Consider the following 19,613-nt stretch of genomic DNA (forward strand, 5'->3'; position numbering starts at 1 on the left):
AATACACACGCTCACCCAGTCACTCACTCACACAACTGTGGATAAATACACACGCTCACCCAATCATTTATTCACACACACCTGTGGACTGTTTCACACACTCACCCAATCACTCACTCACACACACCTGTGGACAAATACACACACTCACCCAATCATTCACTCACACACACCTTTGGACTGTTTCACACACTCACCCAGTCACTTACACATTCTCAAACCTGTGGACAAATACACACACTCATCCAATCACTCACTCACACACACGTGTGGACTGTTTCACACACTCACCCAATCATTCACTCACACACACCTGTGGACAAATACACACGCTCACCCAGTCACTCACTCACACAACTGTGGATAAATACACACACTCACCCAATCATTCATTCACACACACCTGTGGACTGTTTCACACACTCACCCAATCACTCACTCACACACACCTGTGGACAAATACACACACTCACCCAATCATTCACTCACACACACCTGTGGACTGTTTCACACACTCACCCAGTCACTTACACATTCTCAAACCTGTGGACAAATACACACACTCATCCAATCACTCATTCACACACACCTGTGGACTGTTTCACACACTCACCCAATCACTCACTCACACACACCTGTGGACAAATACACACACTCACCCAATCATTCACTCACACACACCTGTGGACTGTTTCACACACTCACCCAGTCACTTACACATTCTCACACCTGTGGATAAATACACAAGCTCACCCAATCATTCACTCACACACACATGTGGACTGTTTCACACACTCACCCAATCACTCACTCACACACACCTGTGGATAAATACACACGCTCACCCAATCATTCACTCACACACACACGTGTGGACAAATACACACACTCATCCAATCACTCACTCACACACACCTGTGGATAAATACACAAACTCATCCAGTCACTCACTCACACACACCTGTAGACAAATACACACGCTCACCCAATCACTCACTCACACACACCTGTGGACAAATACACACGCTCACCCAATCACTCACTCACACACACCTGTGGACAAATTCACACACTCACCCAGCCACTCACACATTCATTCATTCATTCATTCATTCATTCATTCATTCATTCATTCGTTCGTTCATTCGTTCGTTCATTCGTTCATTCATTCATTCACACATTCACCCAGTCACTCACACATTCACTCACTCACTCACAAACACATTTTCAACAATGACAACAAACGTCTAAAACAAACTTGTGCAAAGAAAATGATTAACACGACATCTGAGCTACACACAAATAAGCAGCGAGTAAAGCCCTGAGATTCTGCTTTGAGAACCTTTTTCCTTCACATTAAACAGAGAGATTGTGCCCTACACGTTGCCTGCTGTACTCCAAGCCTTTATGTACACTACATTAATAACTGGAACCTCATAAAAGCTCCTTGTCTAAACAGATTTTCCACAGATTCGCAGAGATACAGGGCGACGGTGAGGTTTTTTACTGCCCACATGAGAGGCTGGTAACGAGGCCGTTAATCAGAGGCAGGCATGTGTGGGGACTTGATTAAAACTAAACACAGCGTCGTGCCTCCCTCAGCTGTCTGTTTGTGGCCTGCTTTCTTAAGACTTTCCTGAAGAGTTCTCCTTAACTCCAGGCCCAACGCCCTCCACCAACACCAGTCTAACAATGGGCAGTTTGAGAGTGAAAGCAGAAACGCCCAGTGTGTTAAAACAGGAATGGAAGGGCCAGTTGGACTGGTCGGCCAGGCTGCTGTTGGTTGCTGGAACGTGGTGTTGACGCGTGGTCAGCTTTAAAACTGAAACTGTGCTGGGGTTTAGTGCAGAGTCGGAGACTTAGAATTTATTTAATTTATTATTATTAATAATTTATATTATTTACGATTAAACACCATTCTGGGACTTCATGTAAAATCTTCGACCTGCTTTGGTCAAAATATCACAGCTATAAAGTCGCACAGCAGCATTCTCCTGCTGTCTAAGAACAGTGGGTTCAGCATCTGTTCCTTTAAATGAAAATGAGCCGCTCACTGTTCACCCCGACCCTGAGTGCACAGCAGTGAGAAACGAGGTGCAAAAGCTCTGGTTTTTAGCCATTTTCCCTTGATTCTCTTTCTTCCACTTTCTCAAAATAGAAATCTGTCCTAATTCAAACCGAGAAAACATAAACAAGACAGAACCTGTCAACAGCGCTCTTCTCTGACAGTCAGTAATAAAATCATTACAAATGAAGTGAACAAACTGTCGACACATGCAGCTTGTCCAGAATCAGTTCTGTTAATATTCAGTGCACTCTGACAACAGCTGGGGGTTTTGGAAGAGTAACTGATCAGAGATCAGTGTAGAAATGTCCTGAACTGTAATGTAACCATGACGGGGAGGAATGTTGAAGAAGCAGGAGCTCACTGGGGTGACTCTGTGTGGCTGAAGCTGCTTCTTTATGTGTGTGTGTGTGTGTGTGTGTGTTTCTGACGATGGCAGGGTCAGGGAAAAGTAAACAGGGTTTGGACTCTGGAATGTTGCTGGTTAAAGACTGTTACTCACTGCCAACGGGAAATGGGCGCTGGGAAACGGTGAGGTGCCCCGGAACGCCCCTCTGAGTAATGAGTAATGCCCCTCTGAGAACTCCCTTCAACAGAGCTGCACTCAGAGGTCCTACTTACACTCATTATATCAGTGCCTCTTCGTCCTGCAGCATCCTGAACTCCACAGTGTAGTGTTCTACCTTCTCTAACAGAGCAGGCCCAACATAGCAACTAATGGGGAATCAGGGCCACTGGGAGAACAAAATTTCTCGGCCATAAAACTACAACAATGATCAAATATTCGCTGAAAGCTCTTTAAGATGACGTAAACTCTTCTGAAGTCCACTAAGAAGAGATAGGAGCATTTTACTCATTAGTCAAAGAGGAGAAGAAGTCTAGCCATTCACTTACAACAGCACAAAAAAGCCAGACTGACAGCAGATATGTCCAGTGTATAAAATTATGAAGATTAAAAAGCATGCTAATTTAAGAACAACAGTTTGGAACAAGAGGGGATAGTAGCAATATCCCTGCTTCAGGTCACTGTCTGTTCTCCCTGTGTCTCCAGGGGTTTCCTCTGCATGCTTTTGTTTAGTCCTACAGGTGTGTGTGTGTGTGTGTATGTGTGAGAGAGGGTGACTGGGTGGCTGGGTGAAACTGTCCAGTGGTATGAGTGTGTTTGGGGGGGGGGGCATGAGTGACTGGGTGAGTGTGTGTCGCCCTGGTGATGGACTGGCACCTAGTTCAGGGTGTGTCTACTGATTCTGGGTGGGTCCCTAAACAAGATGAAGTGGCTTCATAAACTAAAGGATTAAAGCATTTTCCGTGGTGTGAACCTAATTAGGGTTTTATTGTAGGCAGTAGGAGTTTTATTTCTAACAGTAATGATAAATAACACCAACAGCAATAGGAGCGTGGCTTGTGATAAGACGTTTGACTGTACCATTCCTTCTGACTGCACAGTCCAGGGCTGGAATTCACCAAACTCTTCAACAGACTCTGATCAGATCAGAGAGACTACATCTGTTTAATGTAAATATTTCCTCAAGTTTAAAAGATTTTGTAACGAAATACCTCACAAAGCTCACATTAAAATCTCCTGCATGTCTCCCTTCTGTGGCACTTTACTGAAGCATCCCTCGTGCGCAGGTGTAGGTTTATCCAGACTCAGACACAGCACAAACATTTACATTTCTCTCAATGTGCCGTCACTGCAACTTTATATTTACAGACACTCACACACTAAACTGAAGTCACTGGACGGATTTCAAAGGAGAGAAACTACACACACACACACACACACAGTGAGACAGAAATAGAGAGAGAGAGAGAGAGAGGGAGAGAGAGAGAGAGAGAGAGAGAGATGAGATAATAAAATGAGGTATTTTAGCCATGTGGGTTCAAACTTTTCTCTCAGATACTAACTCCTGATTTCATTCTTTCATTCATTATCTGTAACCCTTATCCCGTTCAGGGTCACAGTGGGTCCAGAGCCTACCTGGAATCATTGGGCGCAAGGCCGGAATACACCCTGGAGGGGGCGCCAGTCCTTCACAGGGCAACACACACACACTCACACCTACGGACACTTTTGAGTCGCCAATCCACCTACCAACGTGTGTTTTTGGACTGTGGGAGGAACCCGGAGCACCCGGAGGAAACCCACGCAGACACAGGGAGAACACACCACACTCCTCACAGAGTCACCCAGAATAAACCCACACAGACACAGAGAGAACACACCACACTCCTCACAGACAGTCACCCGGAGGAAACCCACACAGACACAGGGAGAACACACCACACTCCTCACAGACAGTCACCCGGAGGAAACCCACACAGACACAGGGAGAACACACCACACTCCTCACAGACAGTCACCCAGAGGAAACCCACACAGACACAGAGAGAACACACCACACTCCTCACAGACATTCACCCGGAGGAAACCCACACAGACACAGGGAGAACACACCACACTCCTCACAGACAGTCACCCGGAGGAAACCCACGCAGACACAGGGAGAACACACCACACTCCTCACAGACAGTCACCCAGTGCGAGAATCAAACCCACAACCTCCAGGCCCCTGGAGCTGTGTGACTGCGACACTACCTGCTGCGCCACCGTGCCGCCCTAACTCCTGATTTTGATCTTGATAATCAGTCATAAGTGAAGTCAAACCTCTATGACCTTGACCGATTAATCACACTCCGAATCTCGCTGCTGCATCATTCTTCAGATTGCTGACCTAGAAAATCCGGACAATAACCCAGGGGCTGATGGAGGCTGATACAGAGACCTGGGTAAACAGCCTTAAGGTGGGCAATGCAACAACAAATGGCTGTGTTTTGGCTGATTGTAAAATGTCACTGTTCCTGAATCAGATTGAGAGACTAATGACATCACTGTAGCCCAAAGATACAGTGCTCAGCACAGAGTAAAGGCCACACGGGCTGGTCCTAATTTAGTCCTAATTTCACAAACAGTCCTGTGATCAGACTTCCTCTGGGAAGTGATGCAGGATGACGATTGTTGGAGTGACACACGATGAGCTGTCCCCAAACAAACAGCTGATGAGGTCAAATGTGGAGGAAAGTTGGGCAATCAGGGCTTTGGACGTCAGGCCTGTTTCAAAATTAAAATTTCTGAAGTTTAATCAGCTTCATATACAGCAGAACACATCAGGATTCACACAAACAGAGATTATGCAAGTCTCCCTCAGGCATTAAACATAACAATGCTTCAGTACTCAATACGTATACATGTATAACTCAATAATTAGTACTTCTCTACAGTACTCAGTACACAATACCTGTGCAGTATTCATATTTGTTCAGTATTTCACACTCAGAGTTACAATTAGAATTAGAATCACTTTATCGGCTACTGTGCTTTCACACAGAGAAATTTGTTCTCTGCCTTTAACCCAATCCGTGCCATGAAACACACATTTACAAACACACTACTGGACACTAGGGGGTGGGGAGCCCTAGCCACGGTGTCCAGGGAGCAATTGGGGGTTAGGTGCCTTGCTCAAGGGCACTTCAGTCATGACCTGCCAGTTCTGGAGATCAAGCCAGAAACTACCTGGGGATTAAAACTGGTCACTCCCTGTACAGTGCTCAGTATTCAGAGCTCGGTAGCTTGAAATTTGCAACTCAATAATTCAACAAACAAACCCTATCTAGACTCAGGGCACTGATACAATGAGCTAAAAATAGACCTTTGCAGGTTGAGTGCAGTCCTCTGCACCACCATGACTCAGCAAGCGCAAACCCAGCCCCGATAAACTGCTGTTCTGGTTAAGGTCATGCTGTGAAACCTGGGCAACAGCAGGAGAGTCCAGGGCATGTTTCTTAAAGACAATGAGAGTTTGCTACAGAGCCACATGCTTTTACCTCTGTAGTCTCAACAAGGTTGAAGGACTGTTACTGTTGTTCATACAAGGACACAGTGTCACTGATATGAAGAACAATAACCCATTGTGGTGCATTTGCTAACTGTGAGCGAGTATGTGTGTGAGTGAGTTACAAGCTAGTTTCTTGAGGGTCTTCTAAAATCATCTACAACTTTAAACAACTTTACTAAATACTGATCAGTAAAGTCCCATTCTCGCCAAGCGACAGACATCGTGCTAACGGTTCCTTACTAGCTTTCACTCACTGTTAACCACGTTAGCATTTCTGGGTAAGGCTTTCCCTTCAGAAAACCATTCAGGTCGTTCTTTCCACATTTTGGGCTTTGTTTTCGAATATGGTTTTGCAATATGCTCTGCGGCCCACTGCTGAAATGAAAAAAACACACTCTCTGAAGGACTATAAAATCAAATCAGACCATAAACACGGTTTCTATGCAAGAGAAAACACTGAAGCATTTAACGTTGCTTCCTTTGCAGAAGCTCTGAGAAAGAATAAAAGATTTCAAAGGCTTCTGTAGCTCAGGAAAATCACAGGGAGAGAGCATCTGCTCGTGTTTGCTTTGGGATGATATGAGCAAAGGCTGCAAGCCATTAGGCCTGGGCTAAACCGGTTGGGCTGGCAAATACAAACTGCTGATGCTTTGAAAAAAAATTATACACTTAATATCAATTCAAAGGCATCCATTAGCACTGGCGCTAAAGGAACAAAATGGCTGCTGTATTTGCAACTGTCCAAACAAGGCCTGCGTGTGCGTGTATGCGTGTGTATGTGTGTAAACACAGGCACGCTGGGCCGATGAAAAGACGCCTGGTGGACATCATTTAGGATCAAAGCTCTGGATCTTCTGGCTGATGGAACAGTTTGTGCTCGGGAGCTCCCTGACCGCTGTGAGGATGAGGAGAGGAGCTACATGCTCATTTACAGAATATCATTACGAATTTAAATAAAGAGGGAGAGCTTCTTAAGCCAAAAACTAAATGAGGAAAACAACAGTGCTCAGGTGATACTGCCATAACCGTGTCCCGCCTGTAGCCCCTTTAAAAGCTGATAGGGGTATGTTCAAAATACTGGCAGTGCTTTTATCTGCATGCTGACAAAGCCAGTGATACTATTTTGGTGCTTTTCCACTGCATGGTACTTTATTGTTTTTCCATGAGGCAAATCGTGCAGCTGGTCACTGAAAGCTGGTGCTTTTTTTAATTTCCCGGGTTCTAAGGGAGCAGAGTGGGTACTAAAAGTGATGTGTAAACCTTGCAGAGCACTGATTGGCCAGAAAAACTCGTCACAACAGCAGCTTGTAAAATTACGGCATGTTTTTTTGCAGAGGTTCACACACTCCTTGGATCGGTGTCTGAAGAAAGACGCTGCAACAAGTAAAGAACAAATGCTACTGATCTGTCTGAACTGGGGCGTGAAGCCGTGTTCAGTCCAAAAAACCCAAAAACAACACGTGAATACATGACGGGTAACCACTGTTGTGGTTTCTAAAGCTTGTGGTTCCCATTAGAGACTGGGTTTTGCAGCGTCACCAGTTACATTTCCTGGGGGAGCTGCGCTAGTGGAAAAGCAACTAGGGAAAAGTGTGTTGAGTCGAGACCATGCATTGCTCAAAGCTCCGGACAAGTCCACCTGCTGCCACGACTCGCTGAACTTGAAACTGAGCACACATGCTTCCTCCAAGACACGCAAATCTGTTCCTTTTACTTTCTAACTTAACTGCTTTTATGTTTTAATTATATTCATGCGCTGTTATTCCCTCAGGTTTGGTTTTCCCTCAAGGAAAGAAAGACAGCGTTACTGACAGCTGCTGTTGTTCCCTCAGGTCACTGATATACACTGTCAGGTTTTGATAGACAGATAGATAAAGAGTTTCGAATTGTGTATGAAAGTTAAATAATCCAGCCTTACCTTGCTTTACTACTCTTTTTACTTTTACTGTTGCGTACACAGTTTAACACGCTTGGAGGAGAACACTCTCCAGAGCTGCTATATCAGCGAACAGATGCCCGTACTGGCTTGCATTGCGCTCACAATCAGTAGAGAAGGAAGGGCATTAAATCCACCCAGAAATGACCCAGAAAGCAAAGCCAAATGTGCTCTCTCAGACCCCAGACCTAAACAGACCTACACCACACTGAAGAACCTTTCAATTCTGAGCGCAGGACTAAACTACTATCAAAACAATATGGACCCAGAATCTACATTAGACCAGAATAAATCAGTTGTACTCTCAGCACAGTCCACTTCTCTGTCTCTAGAGGAAGCACTAAAGTCATAACTCTGTCCGATATGAGACAGAGAGAACACAGTCTGTGTACTGTTTGTGTTACACAGCGAAAAAAGACATGGTGTTTTATGGTTTGGCTAAAAACACTGCCACTGTGATCACTTCCAGAGAAATGCAACTCCTACAACAAAACTACAAAAACTAAAACACGGCCAGAGCCAACAGCGGCCGCTGTTCACACAGACACCGTGGGGTAAAGTTTCATTAGGAGCACAGGAGCAAAGATCCACACAGCACAGATTCATCGGTTGGTTGCTGGGTGGCGTAGTGTGGAGGGCAACACCGCTCACTTCAATGTGGCAGACCAGGGTTTAATTTTCTGCTTGGGTAAGCACACAAGGCTGCAACAATAAAGAGTCCTTGAGCAAGACTCCTAACACTGGAGTTGCCTACATTTGTAACATGATTATAACTGAAAGTCACACCACATGACAGTAATTGCCAAATGTTGTAAATGTAAATAATTTTTATCAGAATGTGGAAGTACAGGACTACAGGACAGTCTCAGAGCTGTAAAATGACACTTTCACAAATGGATAAACACTAAATATTCACACATGCCTTTGTCGTTTTTGTCTCCTCTAAGGTTTTAATGAGCGTGAGTCAACTCCAAAAATAATAAATAGATTGAATTGAGTGCAATTCAGAATATGTCCCATAACACGCACAGCAGGTTTGAGGTTATGTAGCTTGTTTGCGCCTGGAGCGGTGTATTAGCATATCAAACAAAGGGTAGGGTTAGAATACAATAATAAGAATGTCTTTTTCAAACAAAGATTGTACATTAGTAAATATACCATAATTATTTCAAAATAAAAGCACACGCCTGTTGTTTACGACGACAAAAAAAAACGGCTTATCCTCTTTTACTTGAGACGTCAGTACGATGAACACAGCGTGTGACAAACTACCAACTTGCTGTGGTTGTGATGTGGTTGTTTGGCTGTTGTTCATTGGTCAAACACATAATGATGTGTTATTATGAATTAAGGTATCATTGTTTTTATTACTTATCTGCTGCTATTAAGTTACATTCCTTGAATTCAAATCTACAGCATTAAGAAAAAGCTGTTGATGTTGTGAGCAATAATTTGAAAAGCAGCTGCTGTGATTTTGTAACTGAAGTTTGTTGCTGCAGTTTGGACATAAACCCGATGAATAATTCGGCCAAAGTTTTACTGCTTCGCTAAAGATGTTGAATTCATCTGCTGACTCCTGGCAGAGCAAAGCAAAGTGCAAAGAGCAGGTTTGTGTGTGTGTGTTGTGAAGTGGCATACACCTCCCCGCTGGAGGCCTTAATGCAAAACATATGCTGCCATACTGACCTACTATTCAACATCTGGAGAGAGAGACAGAAGCGGGGGGTGGACAGACAGACAGAGAGAAAGTGAGACGACGAGAGGGTCAGAGTGACTGACCGCTTCTTTTCACAAACGCCAAACACTAAAGCTTTCTCTGTTGAGCTCTGAACTGCCTTTCATTCTGAAAGAAAACACTGACAACAACTTAATTAAGGACAGTGAGAACAGAAGTGCACATTGAACACCCTGAAATTTACTAAAAGACTAGTGATACAGTAAGAATACAACAACATGTCCACCTCCTACGTGTTAGTGATGCCACAGGGAGGCCTCTGTCTCTCTAGGGTCATAAAATAATCATGGATCTCTCATCATTTCACTACATGACGTGAGCCAACACGGGCCTCAGTCGGCTTCTGCAGAATCAGTGCTTAGTGTTCTCCTCCAAGCGTGTTGAACTACATTCAGAATAGCGCAGTGGGATGTAATTTTTACCAGCTGTCTGGTAACACTAGGTGGCCTTCCCATGCAATCTCACATGAGCCGACCTGGGGTGGAGTCCTCTGCCGTCCTACCCACAATTCACTCTGATCTCAAACTAGAAAGCACCAAGTTGTGATTCTAATCTGTCAGCTTCGCTGATGTCATGAAAACAAAACCAGCCAGCGCAGTGGTTCTGGATTTGTGTAACAAAAGCAGATGACTGAATAAGATTCGCTTTGTCCAATGTCTAGACGCGCAGTGTTTGGAAATGCGCTCTTCAGTCCTCGTCTTGTCACAGACGACTGGGATCGCTCACGAGCTCCGTCCCTGATGTGGGATGTGTATTTATATCAGACGTGGACACTGAGCGTTACCTCAGAGTACGGAAACCACCCCATTTCCTTTGGGCTGTCATGAATGAAATGAGGACTATCATCGAGGACACGCCAACGCAGAGCCCTAGTCAAAACAATAACATCTCAGAGCTCCACACAGTTAGCTAATTCTGGAGAAGTCCACCACTGCCGTTTTTACACAGAGAAACGCCGGAGGCTTTGAGAAAAGCATACAATCTCAAACTCTGCATCAGCACACAGACACAAACACATCTCTTTCAGTTTGATTTTTAACCTAAAATGGAATGGTTAAAGTAGAGCAAAGGGTTAAGACTTTTATACCAAGTAAAAGTATCAAAATAAAGGATCAGCTGCTCATTACGTAGAGAGGTTTGTTTTGTGCAGAAAAGCCAGTTCTACTGGAGGCATAGCTCACAAAGCATCTGTTCATCTGCACGGACGAGATGACTGGACCGGCTTTACCTGTTCTACTACAGACAACAAATAGGCTAAATATTAAATACATTATGGGAGAGTTACGGAAAAAAAACAGAACCTGGTTCCTGCCAGTGCTGCAATCTTAAAGTAAAATATAAAAACACAGAGAGATACAACAACAGTTTCCTTGGATAAAGCTAAACGATCAGTGTAGGAGACTCCTCAATGCCTTAGGATCAATAAGGTACATATATTAATCACATGTTGAATGAAGATAAACCTGGAGATCAGCTCTAAAAAGCAATTTCCCCTCTGTCTCTCTTAAAACAGCCGAGCCAAGCCGCTGTGAAATGAAAACAAATGCCATTATGCAAATGAACCTCAGGTATGTACTTTCCACAAAAACAAACCACGACCTTAACCTACTTGGAGATAAAGAATGAAACACAGAGCCGTATCGTTTATGATCTGATGAAAGGTTTTGAAGGTGCTGTGAGCATTCACTTTCCATTCAGAACTACACAGAGTTCAATGGCAGCACCATCTCCTCAGAAGACTGTAGGTACAGGCCGAGCAGAGAGGAGAGAGGACACAGGGAAGGCATAAACTTAAACCTGACACCCAGCTGAGGGGCGGTTACTTTAGAGGCCTCAGTGCACACAGGTCTAGATGCTCAGGTTTCTGCTGGATAAGAGGCAACAGAGATTCTCAGACTAGTGTTAGAGTAGAGAGGTATCAGTGGAAGAGGAGTGTAAGGACTGTAATTGCATAATAAGTTGATGGGGGGGTTGTCCAAAGCCTATATACAGCATTTCAAATCTAAAACTAATGAAAAACAACAGTCAGAGGGACTATATTCTGATACTACATTGACAAACATTTGACAAACATTTACTCACATTTCTTGTTTCTACACTCCATTTTATCATCTCCAGTGTCTCAGGAGGATTTTGTAGTTCTACAATTATGTCGTCTGTTGTTCTGCATACTTTATTTCAATTTGAATTCAAAAGGTCGGGACCCAGACAGGACCATCATAGAGCAGGTATGATCTGAGTAGTGGATCATTCTCAGCGCTGCAGTGACACTGACGTGGTGGTGGTGTGTTAGTGTGTGTTGTGCTGGTGCGAGTGGATCAGACACAGCAGTGCTGCTGGAGTTTTTAAACCCCTCAGTGTCACTGCTGGACTGAGAGTAGTCCACAACCTATAATATCCATCCGACAGCATCCTGTGTCCACTGATCAAGTACTAGAGGATGACCGACACAAACTAGGCTACTGTCTCTCACTTTGCGTCTACAAGGTGGACCAACGAGAGTGGACACAGGGTTTAAAAACTCCAGCAGCACTGCTGTGTCTGATCCACTCTACACCAGCACAACACACACTAACACACCACCACCACGTCAGTGTCACTGCAGCACTGAGAATGATCCACCACCACGTCACACCTGCTCTGTGGAGGTCCTGTGGGGGTCCTGAGCACTGAAGAACAGGGTGAAAGAGGGGTAACTAAGCATGACATGCAACAGATGGACTACAGTATGTAACTGTGCAAACATACGGCCAGTGGAGCTGATAAAATGCACAGTGAGTGTAGAACCAATGAGGTCACTGAGGTCTAATTTGCTGTTAATAGTGACATTTACATTTACGAGAGAAAAATATTATTAGACCAGTGTGTGCCAAAGCTTATATACACTACATATATCTAATACAATATATACAATATAATATCTAATAATATTATTGATAAGATAAAGTCAGACTAATAAATATTACATATTATTTATGATATATTTACATGTCTGTAACACACACGCATGAGAACTGAGCCACACAAGGTTAGTAACAGACATTTAAATACATATTATTAGACCTTATTAGTCATACGTTTTCCATGTCACTTTCCTCTGAAATATGCACATATGCAAATGAGTATGTAAATGAAGCCAGAAAGCCCATGGTTAGGGAACGTTAACTCACCATACTGAGCGGCGGCTGTTGTTGTTGTCGTCAGAAAGTCACGGTTCCTCTAGAACAGTCCGTTTTACCTCGAGTTCGCCAAAGTAATGTATCCTCTCTCTTAAACCTTGCGCGGTTAGGGTTCGTGAGGCGGCGGAAAGCGCGGTCTTTGTGTGAGGGAAGCTGACAGAGAAGGAGAGAGTCCTGTCCTCAGTACCTGCCTCCTCCCCGCTCCATTCTACTGAGCTCCACAGCAGCGGGGCACACTGCGATATGTTTACCTCCCACCCGTTTTCCGACAAGCCCTCCTGCGCTGTGATTGGTCAGAAGTTCTCAAGCGTTCTGGAAAGCCCCGCCTCCTGTCCGTCCTCATTTTCTTGTACCCAAATGAAGTAAATAGTCATAATGTATGTTTATTTATCACATAAATATTTATACACAGCACAACTAGCAGTGAACTGCTTTGATGATTTCTCATTCCATTAAATTCTTTAAAATAAACATATATTGGCGTGTAAAACAAGCAGAAAAAAATATGAAAAAAATATACACAGATATAATAATATAACTATGGAAAATGTGCAAAATAAATAATACACATCTAATAAAGACAGATATCTGGGATCTACAAAAAAAACACACAAACAATGCCAACTGTATGTTATGAGAAAATAAATCCTGGGCTGTGGAGCAGTGTAACTGTATTCTCTGGAGTGATAAGCTTTCATCCAGGACCTGAGTTGGTGTGATGGGCCTCTCAGTTGATCCCCTTCACTTCAGAATAAATGCTGGGTCAGTAGGTGTCTGCAAACATAAGGACACAGGTTAAGGTATAGAAGATAACGCTTGGCATTTTAAAATAGAGCCAGTGGCGCCATCTGTCGGTGACCCCTTGTAGTTTTTCGTTTATTTCTTTCCTTCTTTTTTTTGTGTCTGTTTCGTATGCGAATAGTAATTTTATTTTATTGTGCTGTCGTTGGCTCAGACCCTGGATCAATTTGCTCTCGCTGAAAGCTCGTATTTTGGAGCATCAATGTTTTATTTTAGACTTAAAGGAGCAAGAACAATCTGCTAAGGTCCCACTGCAGTGGAGCACAGGGAGCACAGCAAACAGGGGATTTATGTGTCCTAGTTCTCAAAATCATCTTAGTCTTAAGATTACCTTTAAAGGAAGAGAGAGTGTTCAGTGTGATGCCCACTCTACCACTTCGTTGTTCTAAGATGTTTTGGGGAAACAGTTCTGATTCTTAATCAGTGAAGGTTTTTTCAGAAGTTGCTTAAATTTCACATCCGCTTTAAATGTGGTTTTAGTGCTTCCTTCACTGCACTGGGTAATATCGAACTCTAGTCTCGGCTATTCGTCACATCACAGAGATGAGCTGATGGTGTATATATACATTGATTATTCATAACCTACACCCACTCCTTGATTCTACACTCACTGTCCCCTGACTATATACGTGCACCTTATAGTTCTACATTTACAGACTGTAGTCCCTTCTGTTTCTCCACTTCCTCTTCTTCAATGGTTAGGACCCTCACAGGACCCCACAGAGTAGGTATCATCTGGGTAGTGGGTAGTTTATTTTTGGTTGGTGGACTATTTTCAGTCCAACAGTGACACTGAGGGGTTTAAAACTCCAGCAGCACTGCTGTGTCTGATCCACTCTACACCAGCACAACACACAATAACACACCACCACCACGTCAGTGTCACTGCAGCGCTGAGAATGATCCACCACCACATTACACCTGCTCTGTGGGGGCCCTGTTGAGGTGGAAACATGTTATGGCTGATCAGTGTAGATTTGTGTGTGTGTTATGGGAACTGCTATACATTTACTGTCAAACTGTGCTGTAATGTAGTGAGTAATCTCTGTGTTCACTATTGCGTGCCTCTTATAATTTCATCAGTGATGTTTTCAGTCCACAGCTGTTTTAGTTAATCACTGCTGATGGGGTCTTGTTATGAATCTGTAAGTGATTCACTGTTCATTGCAGCTACAATGACTCTGAAGGAGGCGTGAATAGGAAGTGTGACTACAATTTTTCCTTCTCACTTCTCTGTTTTATCACAGTGCATGAACCAGGAGAAATGGCGTTTCTGCTTCTCACTCTTCTCCTCTTTTTTCTTGGTGACTGCCTCGGTGAGTAATTTTTTCATGTGGAGATTATCACTGTGCTGTTATTGGGAGGGTGTTCTATATCGTATTGGACTGTTATTACCCTTCTGCAAAAACAGCTGAAGGAAAGCGAGTCTGTGGCAGTTTTCTGTCTTTTTTTGTGAAAGATGTCTGTTCTACAGAGAGTTTGTCTCAAACTTATAATAATGTATTTTTCCCCTCTCAGGTGAAACACAGTTCATTTATCCGGCAAAGAAGGAACAAACCATTACATGTGAAACAAAGAAATGGCAAATAAGCACAGATTCTAACAACATTAACCTGAACTGCACAAAAGAGTGTTATCGCCTCACGATTGAGATTAAGGATAAAAATGAAAAAGAATGTGAAAAAGAAAAAAATAAACCGGGCCTTTGTGAGCTAGAAGTAAAGAGTGGATTTGTTGCATGTGTTAATGTTTCTCTTCCTGGATTCTTATTTCCATTCAAACGATCTCCCAATGTTCTCCAGTTGTTCATATTCGCTGTTCCAAATAAAAGCAGTGAGTAACTTCCCACTCCTTCATTATCTTCTAAAATTCATGTCTGTTTTCTGTTGATGAACAATGACTATATATAAGTTAATAGTTAATAGTTGTATTTTAACAGTGACGTCTGAACGTGAGAAAACATCTTCACTCACTGTAACTGAAGGTGTATCAGTGAATTTAAACTGCAGCTTCACCTTCACAAAAGGACATGATGGAAAGTTTGTTGTTTACTGGATCAAGACCAAAGGACAGAGCAGCACCTGTTTATATTCTTATGATTTTTCAATGGAGGGTATAAGGGTTGATCACCACTGTGAAGTGGAAGAAACACTGAATAAACGACTCTCAAACAGAACCATAGAGTATCACACTCACAACATCGGGATCAATGGAGTGATGGAGTCAGACAGTGGTCAGTACCTGTGTGCCTTACACATGGACACAAGTAAAACAGAAAAAACAAATGTAAAGTGGAAGGTGATAGAAAGAGTTACAGTCAGTGTCAGTAAAGACAAAACACCTACAACAGCCAGGACTGAGAAAACACCTGAGGAAACACATGAACCTGGTGAGTTTGTAAAAGTCTATGTGACATTTCTTTGGCAAAATTTGGACATATTTCTGAAATTACACTTTGATCTACTACATTCTTTCACTCCATTTAAATCTGCCTGTTTATAAAGTCAGTGTCAGTAAAGACAAAACATCTCAGTCACCTGAAACAACCCGGACCGAGAAAACACATGAGGAGAAACCTGAAGAGAGAGAAGGTGAGTAATAATATTATGTCATACATTTTGCAAAAGTTTGGAGACACTGCTAAAATAACATGTAGATTATTTTATATTAAACATAGAAAGTAAATATATTTGGACAGGATTAGTTTTGCGTGGGGAGCTGGGGTAATGTCATGTGACCACAGGACAGCAGTAATATTTGAGGTGGATTCACACTGTATAAGAACTGGTGAAAATAACAGAGATGGGAGCAGCTGCTCGATACACGCACTGCTGTCACACAGTGGATCAGACACAGCAGAGCTACTGGAGTATTTAGACCGTCAGTACTGTTCTGAGAACAGCCCTCCCACCAAAAATATACATCCCTCATTGGCCTTCTCTTCGAGTCTTTCAAAATATATAATTTTCACGAAGATGGCAAAACATCACTATTCCTTCACAGTTTTTACAACTGATATAAACAGCGTAATGGTACATTAACGAGTAGAACACACACATAATATAAAGCTAGGCTGCTATTGTACATCAAACCTTCTAACACCTACCGATAATTTCTCTCCACTGAGTGAACCTTTAAGTCGTTTGTGGATGTGATTGTGGGGCGTTGTTCAGCAGCTGAGTTTAGTTTAAAACGTGAATCTTATTTCACCACAAAATGCCTCCATTCTTGAGAAAACCAGCGACATACTTATTTTTCCCAGAATATGACGGAATATTCCCCGCACACGTCAATTCAGACAGGATTAATATGACCTGGGGTTATGTTTACTGCTTGTTTTACAGTAGATAAAAGGCTCAGGAATCTTTCCTGGAACAGGAGCAGGGCCACTCCAGAAAAATGACTTTAAATGCTCTGTTCAGAGGGGATTAAAAACACTGAGATACTCCAGTAATAATGAATTTACCCCATGTCCAAAGGTAAAACTAATCCCAGAGGGTTTTAGGTTTTACATGTGACTGTATGTACAGTCAGAATCTGAACAGGATATTAATGACTTTGAGTGTTAATCTACATTATTTTATTAGTTATATCTTGATGTTTTACAGTTTTTCTTGAACACATTTTAAATGTATGCCCCGGTTTCACCAAACTCCATATTTTCAGGTCAAAATGAAGCTCTCAGTTCAAAACCTTTCATTCTTAATGAAAAACAAGCTTTGCCTTTAGACATAACCCTCAAGCCCTCAAAACACACACACACACACACACACACACACACACACACACACTAATGCATAATCTTACACTTTCTAAATGACCACATGGTGAAGGCAATAAGAAATAGAGGCTTTTGTGTGAAGAGTGAAATCTTAACACTTAATTTTCTCAAAACAGTGGAAAAGTTGTGTTTAAAGTTTAGGGAAATTGATGTGATTTTGATGAATGGTGTTATGATTTTGAAAGTTTAATTTAAAAACGTGTTTATAGTGTTATAGTGTACCGTAACTGGTGTGTGTTGATCTCACACAAAATGTGGGAGCCCTGGTCAAATCAGGTTTTGTTGATTTTCTGAGTGAAAGTGATCTCTCTGTAACCGATGTCAGGGCTTGTGCTTATGAATGTATTTTGTGTTTGTGAGGACAGAACTTTGTATCTTAATTATTTCCCACATTATTGATACTATTTGACAAAACCAGCTGATGAACAAACCAATAGAAAACTTACAATTCATTTGAATATAACTAACTTCAATATAACTTTTATATTTTTTATATTTTATATTTCCCCTTTTCCTGTAACGCTGATATATATATAGTCAAAATATAGTACTGTATTCAAGAGGATTAGAGCCATTAGAGTCCAGATGAAGACAGACACCCAGTCTGAGTCTAGACCATGACATTTTCAGAATAAGAAATATTAAAAGAAGAAAGAGGAAACACTGAAACCTTTCTGTAGTTTATTGTACATTTATTATAGATGACAGAGGTTAATCAAATATATAATAATATGTAATATGTTTTGAAATTATTACATTAAGGAATATACAGTTTTAAGCCAATAATTAGACGATTGAAAAACTGGACTTTGAGACCTGACTCAAGTACAAGACCATGGAGATACAAGGTTTTAGTTTGACAGTGATAATATACACTCTGTATCTTAGGAGGAATATATATGACCCTGACTGTTAATGTAGTATATTATTTCACTGATTGTGTTTCTGGTTTCTGATGTTTGTTAATGCTCTGTATTCACAGGTTCTAAACTCCTGTCTGTGTACATTGCTGTGCCTGTTTTACTGTGTGTCCTGCTGGTGGTTGTAGTTGTGTTTATAAAGAAGAGGAGGATGATCTCACAAGGTCAGCACACTGAAGAAACAGCTTGAAAAACTAAACCCTCTGAACTTTATCTGCTGCTGTCAGGTGTCATTAGTGCAGTCAGTAAAGGTTTTCTTTGTGTTTCAGGGTCTCAGTCTGCACAGAAAAGGTAAGACACTGTAGTTATATTTATCTTCACTTTACACAAACATGACTTCAACTACTGCATTACGTGTTCCTCACTTCTGTGTCTTCACTGTTTCCTCTGACTACTGCAGCTGCCACAGCAGAGAAGACAATGTTTATACGGACTGTAAGTGGTTTTACATTTTTGTCAACTCTCTTTTGCCTTTTCTTTTTTTAACCCTTGACTGCTCAGAGTCATGTCTGTAAAAGTCATTCTCCCCCCGTGCTGTGTCCAGGTTCTCCATACGCCATTGGGACAGGGGAGGAAGAGCATCATTTCGCCCCCAAGAAAGAGTCTTCCAAGATGCTTGATCCAGGCTGTAAAGAATCCACACCTGCTCTTGACCCGTATTCAGTTGTTCGACTCAACAGTTTGTACGAGTCTGGTGTAGCAGAGCACAACTAACCTGTTTAAGACAAGGGGTCTGTTTCTTCAGCAGGATGCTTTTGCAGTGGCTTGTGCGTATATTAATATTCTGATGTTGTAGAGAGATTTATACAGGAAGGAAGTGGTTAAATGCCTTTAGCAAACAGTATTTAGACATGTTTTATGTTGTTTGTTGCCTTCACTTTAAATGTGACTTTATTATTAACCAAATGTGAAAAAGAGAATAAAACATATATTACTGAAATATCTAAATGACTCATTACTCAAATGACTTATTTTATGTGGGTTGTGTGTGATGTGTGTTGTTTTTCTGTTGTGTGATGTGTTTGTGTGGTGTATTAATGAGATGTGTGTGGTGTGTGATTTGGCACCATAGTGCTACAGCTAGGGTTCTGGGGTTGTGGGTTCGAGGCCCACCTCGGGCAGGACCAGAAACCGTTGTTGAGGGGCAGCATTGGCCTTAAGGTTAGAAATGGGAGCGTGCATGAGTTCTGGCCGAGCTGTGAGGTCAACACTGTGTTCAGGGCGATGGAGGACAGAGACACTTCAACAGTCCGACAACAGAAAGCAGTAAACAAACCAAATACAAAATTTAAAACAGCTA

The 19,613-nt window shown here is 42.3% G+C and overlaps 2 protein-coding genes across 2 annotated transcripts in view; one reads left to right on the forward strand and one right to left on the reverse strand.

Moving 5' to 3' along the window:
• LOC136677416 (unconventional myosin-Ie-like) overlaps positions 1-13,009 on the reverse strand; it is a 73,614-nt gene extending 60,605 nt beyond the window's left edge. Inside the window, exon 1 of the mRNA XM_066654935.1 lies at positions 12,803-13,009. Coding sequence (XP_066511032.1) covers positions 12,803-12,805 — 3 coding nt within the window. The 5' untranslated portion in view covers positions 12,806-13,009. The remainder of the gene's footprint in view (positions 1-12,802) is intronic.
• A 2,572-nt stretch (positions 13,010-15,581) lies between these two features.
• LOC136676198 (uncharacterized) lies at positions 15,582-19,225 on the forward strand. The gene is made up of 6 exons (XM_066653040.1): positions 15,582-16,001; positions 16,117-16,203; positions 18,376-18,477; positions 18,583-18,604; positions 18,714-18,748; positions 18,858-19,225. Exons 1-6 carry the CDS (start codon positions 15,719-15,721, stop codon positions 19,025-19,027), a joined length of 699 nt encoding a protein of 232 aa, XP_066509137.1. The 5' UTR covers positions 15,582-15,718; the 3' UTR covers positions 19,028-19,225.
• Positions 19,226-19,613: the final 388 nt, after the last annotated feature.

The sequence above is a fragment of the Hoplias malabaricus genome, chromosome X2 (assembly GCF_029633855.1).
Source record: "Hoplias malabaricus isolate fHopMal1 chromosome X2, fHopMal1.hap1, whole genome shotgun sequence".
Taxonomy (NCBI): Eukaryota; Metazoa; Chordata; class Actinopteri; order Characiformes; family Erythrinidae; genus Hoplias; species Hoplias malabaricus.